Source organism: Culex quinquefasciatus, chromosome 3 (genome assembly GCF_015732765.1).
Source record: "Culex quinquefasciatus strain JHB chromosome 3, VPISU_Cqui_1.0_pri_paternal, whole genome shotgun sequence".
NCBI lineage: Eukaryota > Metazoa > Arthropoda > Insecta > Diptera > Culicidae > Culex > Culex quinquefasciatus.
The window spans coordinates 186301753-186318889 of record NC_051863.1 but is presented as its reverse complement, the minus strand read 5'-3'; the positions used below and the strand labels follow the sequence as shown (position 1 = coordinate 186318889).

The 17137-nt window shown below is 31.0% G+C and overlaps 2 protein-coding genes and 1 long non-coding RNA gene across 3 annotated transcripts; 1 reads left to right on the top strand and 2 right to left on the bottom strand.

Moving 5' to 3' along the window:
- Positions 1-1209: 1209 nt before the first annotated feature.
- On the bottom strand, positions 1210-2980 carry LOC119769418. The gene is made up of 7 exons (XR_005278334.1): positions 2651-2980; positions 2495-2589; positions 2259-2424; positions 1772-2199; positions 1615-1706; positions 1394-1550; positions 1210-1324 (listed from the first exon to the last, which is right to left on the bottom strand). It is a non-coding gene; the product is annotated as an uncharacterized LOC119769418 (long non-coding RNA).
- Positions 2981-4987: 2007 nt separating this feature from the next.
- LOC119769417 lies at positions 4988-5938 on the top strand. The gene is made up of 4 exons (XM_038261773.1): positions 4988-5151; positions 5213-5301; positions 5358-5529; positions 5590-5938. The coding sequence occupies exons 1-4, from the start codon at positions 5064-5066 to the stop codon at positions 5718-5720; spliced, it is 480 nt and encodes a 159-aa protein (XP_038117701.1). The 5' UTR covers positions 4988-5063; the 3' UTR covers positions 5721-5938.
- Positions 5939-12969: 7031 nt separating this feature from the next.
- Positions 12970-13944, bottom strand: LOC119769416. The gene is made up of 4 exons (XM_038261772.1): positions 13682-13944; positions 13509-13606; positions 13273-13453; positions 12970-13207 (listed from the first exon to the last, which is right to left on the bottom strand). Exons 1-4 carry the CDS (start codon positions 13779-13781, stop codon positions 13068-13070), a joined length of 519 nt encoding a protein of 172 aa, XP_038117700.1. The 5' UTR covers positions 13782-13944; the 3' UTR covers positions 12970-13067.
- Between the last annotated feature and the right edge of the window lie 3193 nt (positions 13945-17137).

Below are 17137 nucleotides of genomic sequence, written 5' to 3'. Positions count from 1 at the left end.
AAATCAAGCCAATGATTATTGATTTATCGCTAGTTGTGTAAAGTTATTTTTACTTTCAATATTGACAAACTTTTCTAAACATCTTAATTATAACTCAAGCACAGCCCAGACTAGATTATCCGATGTCTTATTTTTGATTAACTACTCTAAACTGATTGAGAATTTTTAGATCCAAGATGGTGGTCAAAATGTCCTTTGGTTTTAAAAGCACTCAAAAATAAAAACAAAATTTGAGTTATTGGATTTGTTTTAAACTGTAGGGCATAAATGCGTTAAGAAGGCAATCAACCATTCGATATTGACTTAAATTTGTCGGAAAACTCAGATTTTATCAAAACAAACCACAACTTTGCCGGAGATACCTAATCGATCAGGTAATCCCTTTTCAAGGATACAGATTTTCGATTATTCATGGATATTTTGCCCTTTTGAAATGTTAGTCTTGGTTCCAAAATTTTACAAGAATTTTCTTTTCGTAAATATCAGTAAATTGAAAATATATTTGATTTTTAACTTTGAAAACTGAACCATTAGATCATATATTGGCATTTGAAAATTGGAGGCTGTCTAGTGAGATTTGAAAACATTTGTTTTCCTGTGTGCTTTTGTTTAACATTTTTTGTGAAATTTTCTAATCTTTCTGAAGAAAAACTATATTCTAAATAGTCAATCATAAGCACTTTTTTGGTAACATTGGATAACTTAAATTGTCATATCTCGAAAACTTTGCACTTATCAAAATTATCTATCAAGTACTTACATTTTTTTCTGAGATTTCTTTTGTTTTACTTTTGTTTCAAAAATCATAACTCGGCGAAAATATTTGTGGCTGGATTTCCCCAAAAAATCATAAACAAAAAGTACGGAATTTTGATCGATTGGTTTTTCGTGAAAAAAAGTTCATTGATTTTTTTATTCTGAAGACATATTTTTTTTAAATGTCTGCCCAAATACCAAATTCAGTAGAAAGCTACTTCAAACGATACAGCTGTTTGAATATTTACGTACCATTTTTGTATGGACAGCTGTCAAAATTTCAAGGAGACTTAAATCAATCACACAAAATGGCTTCTTTGGTCATAGATAAGGCCCCCAAAAAGATTAAACAAATAAAAAAAAATTAATCAATTTCTGGAATTCGGGAAGAATTTTTCAGAAGGAATTCATTGCCAAAATTTCATACAAAACATAAATAAAAAGAAAACTCGGTTTGCGAAAATGTATAGCATTATTCATTGATTTATTCCTCACACATGAATTTCTTTTTCTCTCTCAATGTAACGAATCACTCCGTTGATGATCCAAAGCTCCAGTGCAAATAAGGCTAAAAAATATAGCATTTATTATTTGAAAAAAATATATATGTCTGCAATGTCAATTATATTTGGCTAACCAATCACTCCCAAACTTCCAACGACGAGGGACACCCAAATTTGTTGACTCCAATTCGTAATCTGTCCATCACCATCGGTACCAATTAGAAGCAGCAACGTTAGAGCATTTCCAGCAAAAAGAAAAACTCGATAGGCTTTCACGTGCCAAGCATTTTTCTGTGTGAGCAAATGTTCTAGTCAAGATATTTTGAATACACACTTTTTTCTAAATTGTGATAACCTGCTTGATTCCAACGATCAAAACGATACTAAAAATAACCCAAACAATCGCCACAACCACCGCAAAGCACGTAAAGGAGTTTATTTCGTGAACTAGAAGTGAAATTTCAGTTAATTTATTTCTACAGAGTAATGCTCAACTGAACGTTAATTGATACCAATTCTGAACACGCAAAGTGCACATTCCAAAGCGGCTAGCGTAAGACTGATAACTGCGTAGATCCAGCCTAATTTGCGAGCTGTGCTCGCCGAAACCATACCGAATGAGGACGATACACTACGCTGCCTTTCGAGTTGATACTTCAAGCCAGACTAAACGACTAGAGTGAACCAGATGTTGAGCAGCAGGATTGTGCGAAGATGAATGAATTAACAGCTGTGTTTATTACGAAAGTGTCATCGTTTTGTTTGCTTGCATGATTTTTTGAAGTTCGGATGGTTTTAACAACAAAAATTAATAGTTCAAGTTGGAAACACTAAACTTTTATTGTTTTTCGAAGTGAACGAACTGCACTTGTTGATTCACGTTCATGGTCGATGTACCTGAGCACTCCACTTACAATCCAGATGCAGCAAAGGTAAAGAGCTTAAAAAATAATTTATGCTTAAAAATTTAATTTAAAAAAATATAGAGAAAACCATTACCTGAAGCAATACCACAGACTATAAGCGATATAATAACCATAGTACTTTTATCTGAAGATTCATCGACAAACAACACTCCGACGATTCCAAGCAGCCAAACCATGAAGATGAGAGCACTTGAAACGATCAGGTATATTTGGTGGGCTATCACTAAGAGTCTACTTTTCTACGAAAATAAAAAAAAAACCAAGTCCATTAAACACTATATCTTAAATTGCAATTCTTTTTCAACCTACTTGACTTATTCCAATCAGTAAAATAGTATAAAATACTATATTTAGTAAACTGCATGCCAGCACAATGTAAAATTGATGGTTTTCATCCTTAGAAGCTGAAGAAATTTTAACAGGTCTAAAATCTAAATTAATTTATTACACTTCATCGAATCTCACCAATCAAAATTCCACTCGAAAATGCACTAAAAAACGACAGCACAGTACCGATAATGGCGTACACATAACCTAAAACGCGAAAGCCAGCGCGAGAAACCATTTTGAAAATGAAAATAACTCGACCCGTTCAGCGAGGATGCTTTGGAGGAACTGTCGCGATGGTGTTCTTGAAGAAGCCACCGGAAAGCCAAACCTCGATGATTAAATTATGCAAAACAACATCAAAACCACCAGCTGGGAAGGTTGAATCATAACGAATCGTTCGTTGAACTAGTTTTGGCAAACCTTACATCGCAAGGTAGGCTCTTCAACTTGGTTGCTTGAAAATTGTTAATAAAGCAAAAGCAAAAGCAAAAGCAAAAGCAAAAGCAAAAGCAAAAGCAAAAGCAAAAGCAAAAGCAAAAGCAAAAGCAAAAGCAAAAGCAAAAGCAAAAGCAAAAGCAAAAGCAAAAGCAAAAGCAAAAGCAAAAGCAAAAGCAAAAGCAAAAGCAAAAGCAAAAGCAAAAGCAAAAGCAAAAGCAAAAGCAAAAGCAAAAGCAAAAGCAAAAGCAAAAGCAAAAGCAAAAGCAAAAGCAAAAGCAAAAGCAAAAGCAAAAGCAAAAGCAAAAGCAAAAGCAAAAGCAAAAGCAAAAGCAAAAGCAAAAGCAAAAGCAAAAGCAAAAGCAAAAGCAAAAGCAAAAGCAAAAGCAAAAGCAAAAGCAAAAGCAAAAGCAAAAGCAAAAGCAAAAGCAAAAGCAAAAGCAAAAGCAAAAGCAAAAGCAAAAGCAAAAGCAAAAGCAAAAGCAAAAGCAAAAGCAAGAGCAAAAGCAAAAGTAAAAGCAAAAGCAAAAACAAAAGCAAAAGCAAAAGCAAAAGCAAAAGCAAAAGCAAAAGCAAAAGCAAAAGCAAAAGCAAAAGCAAAAGCAAAAGCAAAAGCAAAAGCAAAAGCAAAAGCAAAAGCAAAAGCAAAAGCAAAGCAAAAGCAAAAGCAAAAGCAAAAGCAAAAGCAAAAGCAAAAGCAAAAGCAAAAGCAAAAGCAAAAGCAAAAGCAAAAGCAAAAGCAAAAGCAAAAGCAAAAGCAAAAGCAAAAGCAAAAGCAAAAGCAAAAGCAAAAGCAAAAGCAAAAGCAAAAGCAAAAGCAAAAGCAAAAGCAAAAGCAAAAGCAAAAGCAAAAGCAAAAGCAAAAGCAAAAGCAAAAGCAAAAGCAAAAGCAAAAGCAAAAGCAAAAGCAAAAGCAAAAGCAAAAGCAAAAGCAAAAGCAAAAACAGCAAAAACAGCAAAAACAGCAAAAACAGCAAAAACAGCAAAAACAGCAAAAACAGCAAAAACAGCAAAAACAGCAAAAACAGCAAAAACAGCAAAAACAGCAAAAACAGCAAAAACAGCAAAAACAGCAAAAACAGCAAAAACAGCAAAAACAGCAAAAACAGCAAAAACAGCAAAAACAGCAAAAACAGCAAAAACAGCAAAAACAGCAAAAACAGCAAAAACAGCAAAAACAGCAAAAACAGCAAAACAGCAAAAACAGCAAAACAGCAAAAACAGCAAAAACAGCAAAAACAGCAAAAACAGCAAAAACAGCAAAAACAGCAAAAACAGCAAAAACAGCAAAAACAGCAAAAACAGCAAAAACAGCAAAAACAGCAAAAACAGCAAAAACAGCAAAAACAGCAAAACAGCAAAAACAGCAAAAACAGCAAAAACAGCAAAAACAGCAAAAACAGCAAAAACAGCAAAAACAGCAAAAACAGCAAAAACAGCAAAAACAGCAAAAACAGCAAAAACAGCAAAAACAGAAAAAACCGAAAAAAACCGAAAAAACAGCAAAAACAGCAAAAACAGCAAAAAACAAAAACAACAAAAAACAAAAAACAGCAAAAAGAGCAAAAAAAAAGCAAAAACAGCAAAAAACAGCAAAAATAGCAAAAACAGCAAAAACAGCAAAAACGACAAAAAACAGCAAAAATAGCAAAAACAGCAAAAAAAACAGCAAGAACAGCAAAAACAATAAAAACAGCAAAAACAGCAAAAACAGCAAAAACAGCGAAAACAGCAAAAACATCAAAAACAGCAAAAAACAGCAAAAACAGCAAAAACAGCAAAAAAGGAAAAAAATATCAAAACTTTGTCCAGTTCACAGAGAAATCTAAGTAAAGCATTCCAGACTTGCTTCTCTCTAAGAATGTGGTGTATCAATCAGGTACATTGTTTTAAAAACGGGCGTTTTTCTTCGCTCGTAATAAATCCCATCAGGAAATAAAACGATTCAGCATGATATTGAACCGGTTTCCCAGATTGTAAAATTTAGTCAACATTCAAACTCTGCGTGGATTAGTTTCCCACCGAAAAGTGGTCAAACAACCTTAGTCGTTGGTGGCATCTTCACGCGGTGAAACTTTCATCCAGCTTCCTCAGTGTCATCTTGACCATCAAAATGAACCAACCTCGAAGGTTCCATCCGGTTGGTTCTATTTGTGGCGGTTTTGCTGCAGTTGTTGTTACCATTGGTGCTATAGTGAAATGTTGGTTGAAGTTTTCAGTGGTTTCAGGGTAGTTTGTAAAGCTTTGCTAAACTGATTGTAGACGACGATGCTGTTCGAAGTCCGGTTTTGGTTGCACTTTTGATCATGTGGCTAATGTTCTCGATTCTTCTAATTGCTGGTATCAAAAAGGTTAGTTGGAATGTGGTTTACAATTTAAAAGAATAAATGTTGCTTCTTTTTTTTAGAAGAACCCATCGTACCTGCTAGCTAGTCGTATGTTGCTGATTGCATTCAGTTGGATAAGCTTGACTGTCATAATTGGCATAATGGTTCAAGTTGTAGGCAATCACAAAAACCACAAGTTTGGCCTGAAAGTGCGTCTTCTTTTAGCATTTCTAGTGAATTGTTCTTTTGGAGGTATCTTGAATGAAATAATGTAATGTTTTTTATATAACTTTTTGTTTCTATCTTTTGAAGGAATCTTCGCCTTAAGTCTGTGGATAGTCAACGTTGTTATAGCATATATTGTAGACCTGCAACCAAAACCATTGAGTCAACAACCATTGATGTTGAAAAACGAGGTCGTTTTTCCTCAAAGGAAGTATTAAGTTTATTATATTTTTCGATGCTTTTCGAATAATCTTAATTTTAATGAATAAAACTGTTCCATCTCTGAATATCCCTTAATTCAATTGGCATTTATTAATAATAAGATAAAAATTACTTCAATTTACTTAAAGGTGAAATCCAACAACAAATGGTAAATTCTCTACCCATATGCTAGGAAATCGATAAGTAAGTTGAATTAAAAGTAATTATATTGTTATTTTGACTTTTTAATATCCTTACCCGGGCAGACGGTAATAACATAATTCATGCCATTTCAATAACAAATACTGTTAAAATAACAGAAAGTGTTATGGAATCTTCTTGAAAAATACATTTTTGCATAAGAGTTCAATAACAAATTATGTTATCATAACGAAATTTGTTATTGGTCTGATATTGGTTAAAAGCCAAAACAACTCGGGAATAACATTTTTTGTTATGGAAGAATACCGCCAACTGTTATTGGGATGATCGGATTAGTTGTTAAAATAACAAAAAATAATAACAAAGATTTGTTCGAAGAATAACTAAAAGTGTTATTAGTCTGTTATTACAATAACAATCCAATCACAAAAAAATCATAACGACGAATAACAAATCTTGTTATAAATATCATAAAATGTTATTGGCTTAGTATTTTTAAATATCAAAAAATGTTATTCTCAAGTTATTTCCGTCTGCTCGGGTATGTTTATATTTAGAGTATTTTGTAGAAACATAAAACACAGGAAAAAACTATCATTTTAAGCTTTAACCATCAATTTATATACAGTCCCTGAAATAAGGTAAGATTTTCTGAAAAAAAATAGTTTTCAAATAAAAACTCAATCAAAAGCATTCAGTAAACAACTTATGTACCGTACTTAACTATGCCTATATTTGCTTTGACTTCTTAAAACGATTTCGAAAAAAAAATATTACATCACATAAATCATAAAAGCTAAAGCTCACCTAGTAAAATTTCTTCTTACTATCCTTGATAAATTTCAATCAAAATTTCAACAACAGCATACAAGTAGCCTTGAAGAGAACCCATTTAAAAAAAGGAAAATAAAACTGCACGTTATTGCTTAAATGCAAGTAAATAAATCTCAAACGGTTGACACAAAGCGTACGCCGACGCGCCGTTAAATTTGCTGTTCGATGCGATGAACACTGTTGACACGTCGTGAACTGTCTTTGCATCATAAACACTGTAGCGTGTCCCAAAAAAAAGAAGTCGTGGGAAAAAATGGGCTCATTTTTCAAATGATGGACAAACATAAGGGTTAGTTAATTAGGGTTATTGAATTTTCACTATTTCACGGGCTGCATGTAGTTGACCGTTGACCGAGCCACGTAGCCCAGTGATAACGCTTCCGCCTCGTAAGCGGTAGATCGGGGTTCAAATCCCGGCTCGGACCAACACAACTGGTGATCTTTTCCCTTCTGGAATCGATTGCTTAGTAAAGGGAAGGTAGTGTATCGTCACAAACTGGACCTTATCACGACACCTTAGGGAGGCGACCTATGGAATGTTAACATTAACCTTAACATGTTAACATTAAGTTGAAAATAAAACTGCCACTGAATCCGCTTTGTAAATGCCGGCCCCGATACTCTTCAAGGGTGTTCCCCTCAGGAACTGGGAAAGATTTACTTTTTTATGTAATTCGTAAAATCTGCTAATTTCCGCGAAATCTTGTGAAATAATAATAATAAAAAACCAATAATTTAATTAACTAAGTTCAACAAATATTTCAACCAAAAGCCATTTTATGTAAAATACTTAAGTTGAAAAGCGTGGAATTAACCATTGAAGGAAAAGAACATTTAAACAAAACTGTACCAAAATTTACACTGAATAACTTGATGCAGTTGAAAAAAGTTCTTTTTCTTAAGATTCGTTGTTAAACAGTAGATGAAATTAAGCATTCAGAGGTCGTGATTTGGAGCATTTCTGTAACATTTTTGAACTACGATTGCAATGGCAACCTTGGTTTATTCAAGAAATATTTCAATGTCTTGAAATCTTGTCCATTAAGAATAATTCAGATATTTTCTGAGTCGCCTGAAATTTTCACGAAATAAGATGATTTTGTTAAATGGAAATTTAAAAATTAATTTTCATAGAAATTTTTAAAGATTTGTCATAGATTAAGTTTGTGCATTTAGCTTTTTATAGGGGAGTGTGGGGTAATTTGGACACCCTAAGGAAATTGCTCTGTTACGGGCTGTATGGATATTTTAAAGGAATGTGGATGACAACAGAGGATAAAAGAGACCATATTTGAATGGAAAAATGTCATTCATTTCGATAAATTTTGATGAAAACCCCATTTTCATCGCAAAAGTTAAAAGGTGTCCAAATTACCCCCCACATTTTTGTGTGGGGGGTAATATGAACACCCCTATGGGGTAATTTGGACATGCCTTGTGGGGTAATTTGGACATGCCTTGTGGGGTAATATGAACACCTTTTGTGGGGTAATTTGGACACATGTTGAAGAATAAGTTTAACATTTGATTTTTTGAGCATGTTTTTTATCCTTCAACCTGGTTTTGTAATTGCTTTATATTTTGAAGTGTTGCTCACAATATTTCATCAATGGTTTAAATAATGATTTTGTGATAGAACTATAATTCAATAGGAAGATAACAAATAGTTCAGTGTAGTATACATAATTTAATCATTAATACTGAAATGATTTAAACATTGATGCTGGAGCAGGCACACTATACTTGTTTTTAGTGATTAAGGTATCATTTATGTTTATATAAATCAATCTTCATATAGAATTTATTAGCCTGAAAATATCATTTTTTTAATTTTTACATTCTGTAGCCCTTCAAATTTAAATATTTTTGTAAACCAGCATAGAAATTAGAAATGTAAAAGAAGTTAATTAAAAGCAATCAACATTAGAATCTTGTTGAACGCCAAATGTACAGTAATCAGATTTTCATCAATTCGAATATTGGAATAAATTTATCTAAATGAAAAAATAGGGGTTTTGTGAAAGTTCTCATTGTTCACATTCATTTTTGATTGTTTTGACATATTAAATCCCACTAAATTTATCTAAATCTCTTTAAACACTCATCCAACCATGAAAGTTACTTTTTGTTGCCTGACAGGTAGACTTTCAGGTATGTCCAAATTACCTCATAAGCCATGTCCAAATTACCCCCATAGCATATTCTATCATAAATTGCGATTTTTGATGATAAAAATGGATAAAATGCACAATTTTTATGCGTACATATCTCAGGCATCGTCCAAGCAACCCCCTTAAACAAAAATGTCCACTTTTTTGCCATATAACCCTGCAAAACCTTATTTCCTAACCTTCAAATATTAGAATTTAAGGCAGTGCCAACCGGCCTTTGGAAACTTTTACACATTATACCAAAACTACTTAACCTATTCCAACTTTTTTGGTTTGTCCATACTCCTAGACCATTACTAGTACTAGCCTTATCACTTAAATTGCCGTTTTCACTTTATATCCGAAGAAAACGTGATTTTTAAAGGGGTGTCCAAATTACCCCCACTGTCCATATTACCCCAAACTCCCCTAAGTGAATCTTTTGAAGGGAGAGAACTTGTTTTGCAGAGCTTATGATAAGTGTGTTCACTCCAAATGTTCGCTTTATTTGGTAGATAATCTCTGTTTGGTATATAATTCCATCTTACAACTTATGGAAATAATTGCGAAGAAAATGTACAGCGTATAGAACAAAATTATTAATTGAAGTAAAAATAGAGTGAAAAAAGTTGTGCAAAAATGACTCATACTCAATGTAGAAAACAAAGAAAAAAATTAAAAAAATGTTTGGATTGAAGTTGGATTTAGGTACACATTTTTAAAAAAAAAGTACTGCAAAAACATCCAAGAGATCTTTTTTTTTGTTTTGATATGTAAAGAAAACACTTAAAATTTATTCAAAAAATATAATTAATGCGTGATTTGTTTGATAAACTTATTAACTACAAAACAATTACGCATTTGTTGTGGTTTGTGGTTTGGTTGAGCGTTTTAGCAGTATGCATTACTATGAATATCAACTCGTCTCTTTGTATTCACAGTACTTACGCATGTGACGTTAAATTTATCGTCACACGGAGAAAAGAGAAGTGAATAAGCGTTCATGAAAATGGGAACCACGAACAAAGTGTTCAAATCCCATGGTACGATTTTGGAAAACGTACCATGGCATTTGAACACTTTGTTCGTGGTTCCCATTTTCATGAACGCTTGTTCACGATTTTGGGAACTCTTTTTTCTCCATGCTTACAATGTTTACAATCAGTTGTTCAAAAAAGTGCGTTTATGGAGACTTGATCCCTGCATTCTTATAGTCATCAGCCTTAAGCTTAATTAATTGGTTTGATTTTTCGTACATGGTTTCCTTCAGTATAGTTGTAAATGACTTACTGCATTTTTCAAATGTTTTGTAAACAAAAATTACCAGCCTTTGGAAACACGCTCAATATTTTAAGTTTTTAAATATTTTACATACTAAACATGTTATATTTTGAACACAAACGTATAGCTTTTATAAGGAATAGCTGTAACTGATAGAAATCAAAAGTTTGAATGAGTAAGAAAAAAAAAATGCTTAAAATTTCTTCAAATTGTTGAAAGGGGGATCTAGTTACCCCTAACATTTTAAAAAATGCTTGTTTAGTTTTTTTTCAAGCGCTTGGCATGATTCGAAGAGTTCTTATGATCAAATGCCCTTATCAGCCAAACATACACCCAAAACTGGCAGCGCTAGTCCGAGAGAATGATTGTTTCGAGTCGAGAGAATAGTGGTACCATTTATGGACGCAGAGAACACAGCTCGAAATGGGCGATAGAACTATTCTCTCGAGGTTCATTTGCAAAAAAAGTTCATCCGTCAAACAAAAAACCAAAAGTGTCGACAACGGGAATCGAACCAGAGACCTTTGACAAACCAATCCAATGACTTAGCTGCCTCGGCCACCACAGCTTGGTGACCAAGGAGAAGTCAGAAGTCGATGTATGACACTTGTTGGAGATTTATTGATTCAACTAACGAATGAACTCATTTGTTATGATGGTGTGAGTTGGTACCATTATTCTATCGATTTTGGCACTGAGCCCTCAATAAATTTTGAGAGAACGATTTTCTCGACTCTGAATTTTGGGTGTAGTTGAATGTTCAAGCTTTCAATTCATGTTAATAGTTTTGTGAGAAATTGACAGAGTTAGGTGCGATACAAAAAATCGAAGTCCCCCCACTCTCCCCTACTCTCAATAATTTTAACAAACGATCTTCAAGGTTATTTTAACAACAAACGTGCATCGATTGGCTTTAATGCAAAAATCTCTAAACATGATTTATTTACTGAAACCTATTGATCTCTAAACATGATTTATTTACTGAAAGCTATTGATTGATTTAGCACGTAGTGTGCTATGAGCAAAAACACCCTGGTGGCTTAAGTATTAGAAGATGAGCTTATTATATTAAAAAAATAGAAAATAAATTGAAATGAGGCTATACTTCATCTCAATAAGTCTTAAGTTTCCCTTTATATTGTATGCCAATGATGAATAAATGAGAAAATTTGTGTATTCAATAACGAGGGAAAATATTGAAAAAAGTACCTACCGGAAAAGTGAAATCAAGGTTTTAAACGGCCATCATTTCATGGCTGAGCACATTTATTTCCTCGACTTCGTGTTTTTTTGGGACACGATAATGAACAGTTTGTTTTCAAATCACAAGCACACGCGATGAACTGATTCGCCAGTTGAAAAAAGAAGAAGTTAGTCTCAATCGACACATGCTCGTGCGTCGTGCGAAATTTTACAAAAATGTGCACCAGGCAAAAAGTTCATTCTTCTTGTTACACGAAAGGAAGAACTGAAATTTTTGAATGCTTAAGAGGTTTTAATGAATAAGTGGAAAAGGGAATTTATGATTTTTATGTTATATTTCATTGTTTTTATTTTAATGAATTACACTCAATCCCCGATGGTTTGACACCAACTGTTGTCAAACGAACGGGGTCACATTTTAGTTTGACACCCCTTTTACACGGAGTTCACACACACTATCAAACGTTTGTTTTGATAGTGCAAATGAGCGCCGTGTAAACAGTGACAGCTCGTCACTTTTTAGTTTGACTTTGACCAACCAACGGGGTTCAAACTAAAAAAGAGCCACACGAAAAAGTGACCAACCACCGGGGGTTGAGTGTATTTTTATTTGAGACATATAAAATCAAACTGAACATTGAACAGATCAAGGAAATAGGGTTTCCTCGAACTGATTCAATTGAAACATTGTTCTGAATGCTTCAAATAAAAAAAAATCGGAAACGTTGCATTCTCAAATATGTTTTCCATTTCAAGGCAACCAGAGATTATTGACGTTTTGGTGCAGATCACAAAATTAAGTGGTTGTTGCAAATGGAAAGCAGATTTTTTTGGCTTTGTTGAAATTTAGTTGAAAATCAAACTTTAAGGATTTTTTCTTCTTCTAGAATTTTTTTGGGAGTTGGGGTAGAGAAAAGTGATGTTCATCGCTCTTGCCTACAACTTAAAAATTGCATGAAATATGTAGGAGATTGAAACCGCACTTATTCTCCATACAAACCTTGGAGAAAAACCATTCGGCACTGTCTAAATATTTTTAGAAAAAATTCAAAGAGCACGTGTTTCTGGGGAAAAATAAATAAATTTGAATTGTTTTCCAAACCAGATCCTTATTCATAATTAAACTAACTTAGTTTATTTGGTGGAATATCCATATTTATTTTACGTACGAAATGTTGCGAAAATTGTTTTAAGTAACGTAGCAATTAATGTTAATAAGTTATTCTCTTTTATGATTTACCAAAAGGTAATGTAGATAACATGTTATTCTAGAGGTATTTAATCAATGTGCTTGGTGGTACTAGGGGTACCATTCGTTTTTTATGAGTATACTAGACTGTTTAAACAACTTTAGCAGATAAAATAAGTCTAGATTTCAAATGTTTAACTGTAGAAAAATGCACCAAAAGTGCCAGCTGATCTGTTCTTTGTTTTTTGTTCAATGTAATCTAATTTTTGGCATAGGATGTGCAGTTTAAATATCTCAATTCGAAAGTCTACAGTACATTGTTTAGAAGCTACAATATGGTAATGGAAATAAGTATGATTATAATTTGCGTATCCATTGAAGCTGTATCTTAATTTTAATTTCCTTTTCAAATAATTGAAAAAAAAATATATATAAATGCTATTTTGAAATGGACGTCTACGTTAAATGTAATAAAGCATTCCAAAAACACAGTTTACGACAGTGATAGGAGCTCTTCACTTTGATGGCACACATGGAAGCTAAATTTAAACCGGAGCGTAGTATGGGTTGTTCGGTTTGACGTTAACATCGGGCTTATAGAGCACGGCTCCGTTCGTTCCCGTTCTCTCATTCTGAATGGCTGCAATAACGCCATTCACAATCCATAGAAAGAGCAAATAGAGACCTAAAATGGAAGAAAGTTCGTTGAGTGTTGATTCATCGATAATCTCCATCGCATTTGAAACAAACCTATTAAAACTGCCAGTAGTACTAGAAGTCCAAACACTGCGAGGCCACCCAGTTCCATTTGCTCGTCGGTAAATATCATCAGCCCTATTAGCACTACTAAACCAATGCAAATACAGCATATTGCTGCCACGTTGGTGACTATTAGGAAAACACGGTATATTTTCACCAAAGTAAGATGGCTCTGTAAAATATGCAAATTTTTAATGATTCAAATTAATCAGACAACAAAAACAGACCTGCCAAATTCCAACCAGCAAAATGACGAAAAACACCAACGCAATCAGACTCCCTGGCAGTGAAGCGTACTGAACGGTTTCGTTTACATGTTCCGCACCTTAAAATCGCAACAGAAATAAACATAGAGTTTTGAAATTCCATCCGATTCCGCATCAAACCTGCACCACCTTACCAATCACTAGCGCGCCCTGAATCGCCTCAAAAAAGGAGCCCAACGTGCCCAAGATGGCGTACACGTAGCCAAGAATGCGAAATCCTTCATGGGAAACCATTTTGGTAGTTAAATTAATAGAGAAGAAGCAACCCAAAATTCCACACACGCTGCTTTCACCAATCCGAACCGAACTGATTCACTAATCGCACTGAATACTACGCACCAGAAACCCAGGTTACTAAAACAGAATGAAAGAACGCAGACGCCGAAAGTGTTCACGCGATGATCGGGGTTTTGTTTCTATGTTTGTCAACAAAAGAGAGCGTCACGTTGATGATGTCACTAAGGCCGGCGTCTGTGCAACATGTGCGAGTATTGATTGATGATGCTGCTGGATTGTTGTTATTCTAGTTGTTGGTAGTGGTAACACATTTTTTCAGAAGGATTTTGAAGTTTTAACGCATCGCGTATCACTCAAAAAATTGGTACATGATAAAAAAAATTTGGTGATTTTTTATTTAACTTTTTGTCACTAAAACTTGATTTGCAAAAAAACACTATTTATATTTATTTTTTTTATATTTTTATATGTTTAAGAGGACATCAACTTTTCAAAAAATTTCCAGGTTGTGCAAAAAATCTTTGACCGAGTTATGAATTTTTTAATCAATACTGTTTTTTTTTTGAAAAAATCGAAATATTGGTCGGCAAAAAAGTTTCAACTTTATTTTTCGATGTGAAATCAAATTTGCAACCAAAAAGTACTTTAGTGAATCTCGATAGCCATTTATAGGTAATTTGTTTGAAAATAGTCGCAGTTTTTCATTTTTTTTAAGGCCGATGCAATTTTTAAAAAAAGTTTTTGTCCCTCGGCCCTGACCGAGGTCAAGGGGGCAAAAATAAAAAAATATAAAAATTTAAATAACAAGCCATAGTATTCACAATTAAATGAAAAAAGTGTTTTAAAATGCATTTTACACTAGTTCAGTTGTTTTGCAATCATTAGTTTTCAAAAAATCTAAGACCTGACAAAAACAAAAATTGTATCGAAAAATAAGATTTTGCATCGAAAATTTTCAAAAAATCTTAAGATTTTTTAATAAACCCGAACATGCTAAAAATGATTTTGAATGCAGAAGAATGTATTTTAATTTGATTTCAGTTGGTTGCACTTGAATTTTCATTGAAATTTTGAAGTTTATTGTAAATTTTTTTTTGCCCCCTGATTTTTCGGGCCAATTTTGAAGGGGGTGACAAAAACTTTTAAAAATATTTGTACCAGCCTAATTAGTGCACATGATTGCCCACTTTAAAAAAATATTTTTGAAGAGCTTTATATTTTGATTATTTGAACCTTAACTTAAAGTTTTTAGTTTTTAGTTTTTAGTTTTTAGTTTTTAGTTTTTAGTTTTTAGTTTTTAGTTTTTAGTTTTTAGTTTTTAGTTTTTAGTTTTTAGTTTTTAGTTTTTAGTTTTTAGTTTTTAGTTTTTAGTTTTTAGTTTTTAGTTTTTAGTTTTTAGTTTTTAGTTTTTAGTTTTTAGTTTTTAGTTTTAGTTTTTAGTTTTAGTTTTTAGTTTTTAGTTTTTAGTTTTAGTTTTTAGTTTTTAGTTTTAGTTTTTAGTTTTAGTTTTTAGTTTTTAGTTTTTAGTTTTTAGTTTTTTTTTAGTTTTTAGTTTTTAGTTTTTAGTTTTTAGTTTTTAGTTTTTAGTTTTTAGTTTTTAGTTTTTAGTTTTTAGTTTTTAGTTTTTAGTTTTTAGTTTTTAGTTTTTAGTTTTAGTTTTTAGTTTTTAGTTTTTAGTTTTTAGTTTTTAGTTTTTAGTTTTTAGTTTTTAGTTTTAGTTTTTAGTTTTTAGTTTTTAGTTTTTAGTTTTTAGTTTTTAGTTTTTAGTTTTTAGTTTTTAGTTTTTAGTTTTTTTTTAGTTTTTAGTTTTTAGTTTTTAGTTTTTAGTTTTAGTTTTTAGTTTTTAGTTTTTAGTTTTTAGTTTTTAGTTTTTTTTTAGTTTTTAGTTTTTAGTTTTTAGTTTTTAGTTTTTAGTTTTTAGTTTTTAGTTTTTAGTTTTTAGTTTTTAGTTTTTAGTTTTTAGTTTTTAGTTTTTAGTTTTTAGTTTTTAGTTTTAGTTTTTAGTTTTTTTTTAGTTTTTAGTTTTTAGTTTTTAGTTTTTAGTTTTTAGTTTTTAGTTTTTAGTTTTTAGTTTTTAGTTTTTTTTTAGTTTTTAGTTTTTAGTTTTAGTTTTTAGTTTTTAGTTTTTAGTTTTTAGTTTTTAGTTTTTAGTTTTTAGTTTTAGTTTTTAGTTTTTAGTTTTTAGTTTTTAGTTTTTAGTTTTTAGTTTTAGTTTTTAGTTTTTAGTTTTTAGTTTTTAGTTTTTAGTTTTTTTTAGTTTTTAGTTTTAGTTTTTAGTTTTTAGTTTTTAGTTTTTTTTAGTTTTTAGTTTTTAGTTTTTAGTTTTTAGTTTTTAGTTTTTTTTTAGTTTTTAGTTTTTAGTTTTTTTTAGTTTTTAGTTTTTAGTTTTTAGTTTTTAGTTTTAGTTTTTAGTTTTTAGTTTTTAGTTTTTAGTTTTTAGTTTTTTTTTAGTTTTTAGTTTTTAGTTTTTAGTTTTTAGTTTTTAGTTTTTAGTTTTTAGTTTTTAGTTTTTAGTTTTTAGTTTTTAGTTTTTAGTTTTTAGTTTTTAGTTTTTAGTTTTTAGTTTTTAGTTTTTAGTTTTTAGTTTTAGTTTTTAGTTTTTAGTTTTTAGTTTTAGTTTTTAGTTTTTAGTTTTTAGTTTTTAGTTTTAGTTTTTAGTTTTTAGTTTTTAGTTTTTAGTTTTTAGTTTTTAGTTTTTAGTTTTAGTTTTTAGTTTTTAGTTTTTTTTTAGTTTTTAGTTTTTAGTTTTAGTTTTTAGTTTTTAGTTTTTAGTTTTTAGTTTTTAGTTTTTTTTTAGTTTTTAGTTTTTAGTTTTTAGTTTTTTTTTAGTTTTTTTTTAGTTTTTAGTTTTTAGTTTTTAGTTTTTTTTTAGTTTTTAGTTTTAGTTTTTAGTTTTTAGTTTTTAGTTTTTAGTTTTTAGTTTTTAGTTTTTAGTTTTTAGTTTTAGTTTTTAGTTTTTAGTTTTAGTTTTAGTTTTTAGTTTTTAGTTTTTAGTTTTTTTTTAGTTTTTAGTTTTTAGTTTTTAGTTTTTAGTTTTTAGTTTTTAGTTTTTAGTTTTAGTTTTTAGTTTTTAGTTTTTAGTTTTTAGTTTTTAGTTTTTAGTTTTTAGTTTTTAGTTTTTAGTTTTTAGTTTTTAGTTTTTAGTTTTTTTTTAGTTTTTAGTTTTTAGTTTTTAGTTTTTAGTTTTTAGTTTTTAGTTTTTAGTTTTTAGTTTTTAGTTTTTAGTTTTTAGTTTTTAGTTTTTAGTTTTTAGTTTTTAGTTTTTAGTTTTTAGTTTTTAGTTTTTAGTTTTTAGTTTTTAGTTAAAAATGAGTTGATTAACTCTATTCTTAGCCCTGCCATGAATTTTGCTC

What these genes read in the sequence shown, in the direction of transcription:
- LOC119769417 (XM_038261773.1), top strand. Translation starts at nt 5,064, where the DNA reads ATGAACCAACCTCGAAGGTTCCATCCGGTTGGTTCTATTTGTGGCGGT. An exon ending in CATTGGTGCTATAGTGAAAT is followed by an intron (nt 5,152 to 5,212) that starts GTTGGTTGAAGT and finishes AACTGATTGTAG; the next exon opens with ACGACGATGCTGTTCGAAGT. An exon ending in AGTGAATTGTTCTTTTGGAG is followed by an intron (nt 5,530 to 5,589) that starts GTATCTTGAATG and finishes TATCTTTTGAAG; the next exon opens with GAATCTTCGCCTTAAGTCTG.
- LOC119769416 (XM_038261772.1), bottom strand. Translation starts at nt 13,781, where the DNA reads ATGGTTTCCCATGAAGGATTTCGCATTCTTGGCTACGTGTACGCCATC. An exon ending in TCAGGGCGCGCTAGTGATTG is followed by an intron (nt 13,607 to 13,681) that starts GTAAGGTGGTGC and finishes TGCGATTTTAAG; the next exon opens with GTGCGGAACATGTAAACGAA. An exon ending in ACTACTGGCAGTTTTAATAG is followed by an intron (nt 13,208 to 13,272) that starts GTTTGTTTCAAA and finishes CTTCCATTTTAG; the next exon opens with GTCTCTATTTGCTCTTTCTA.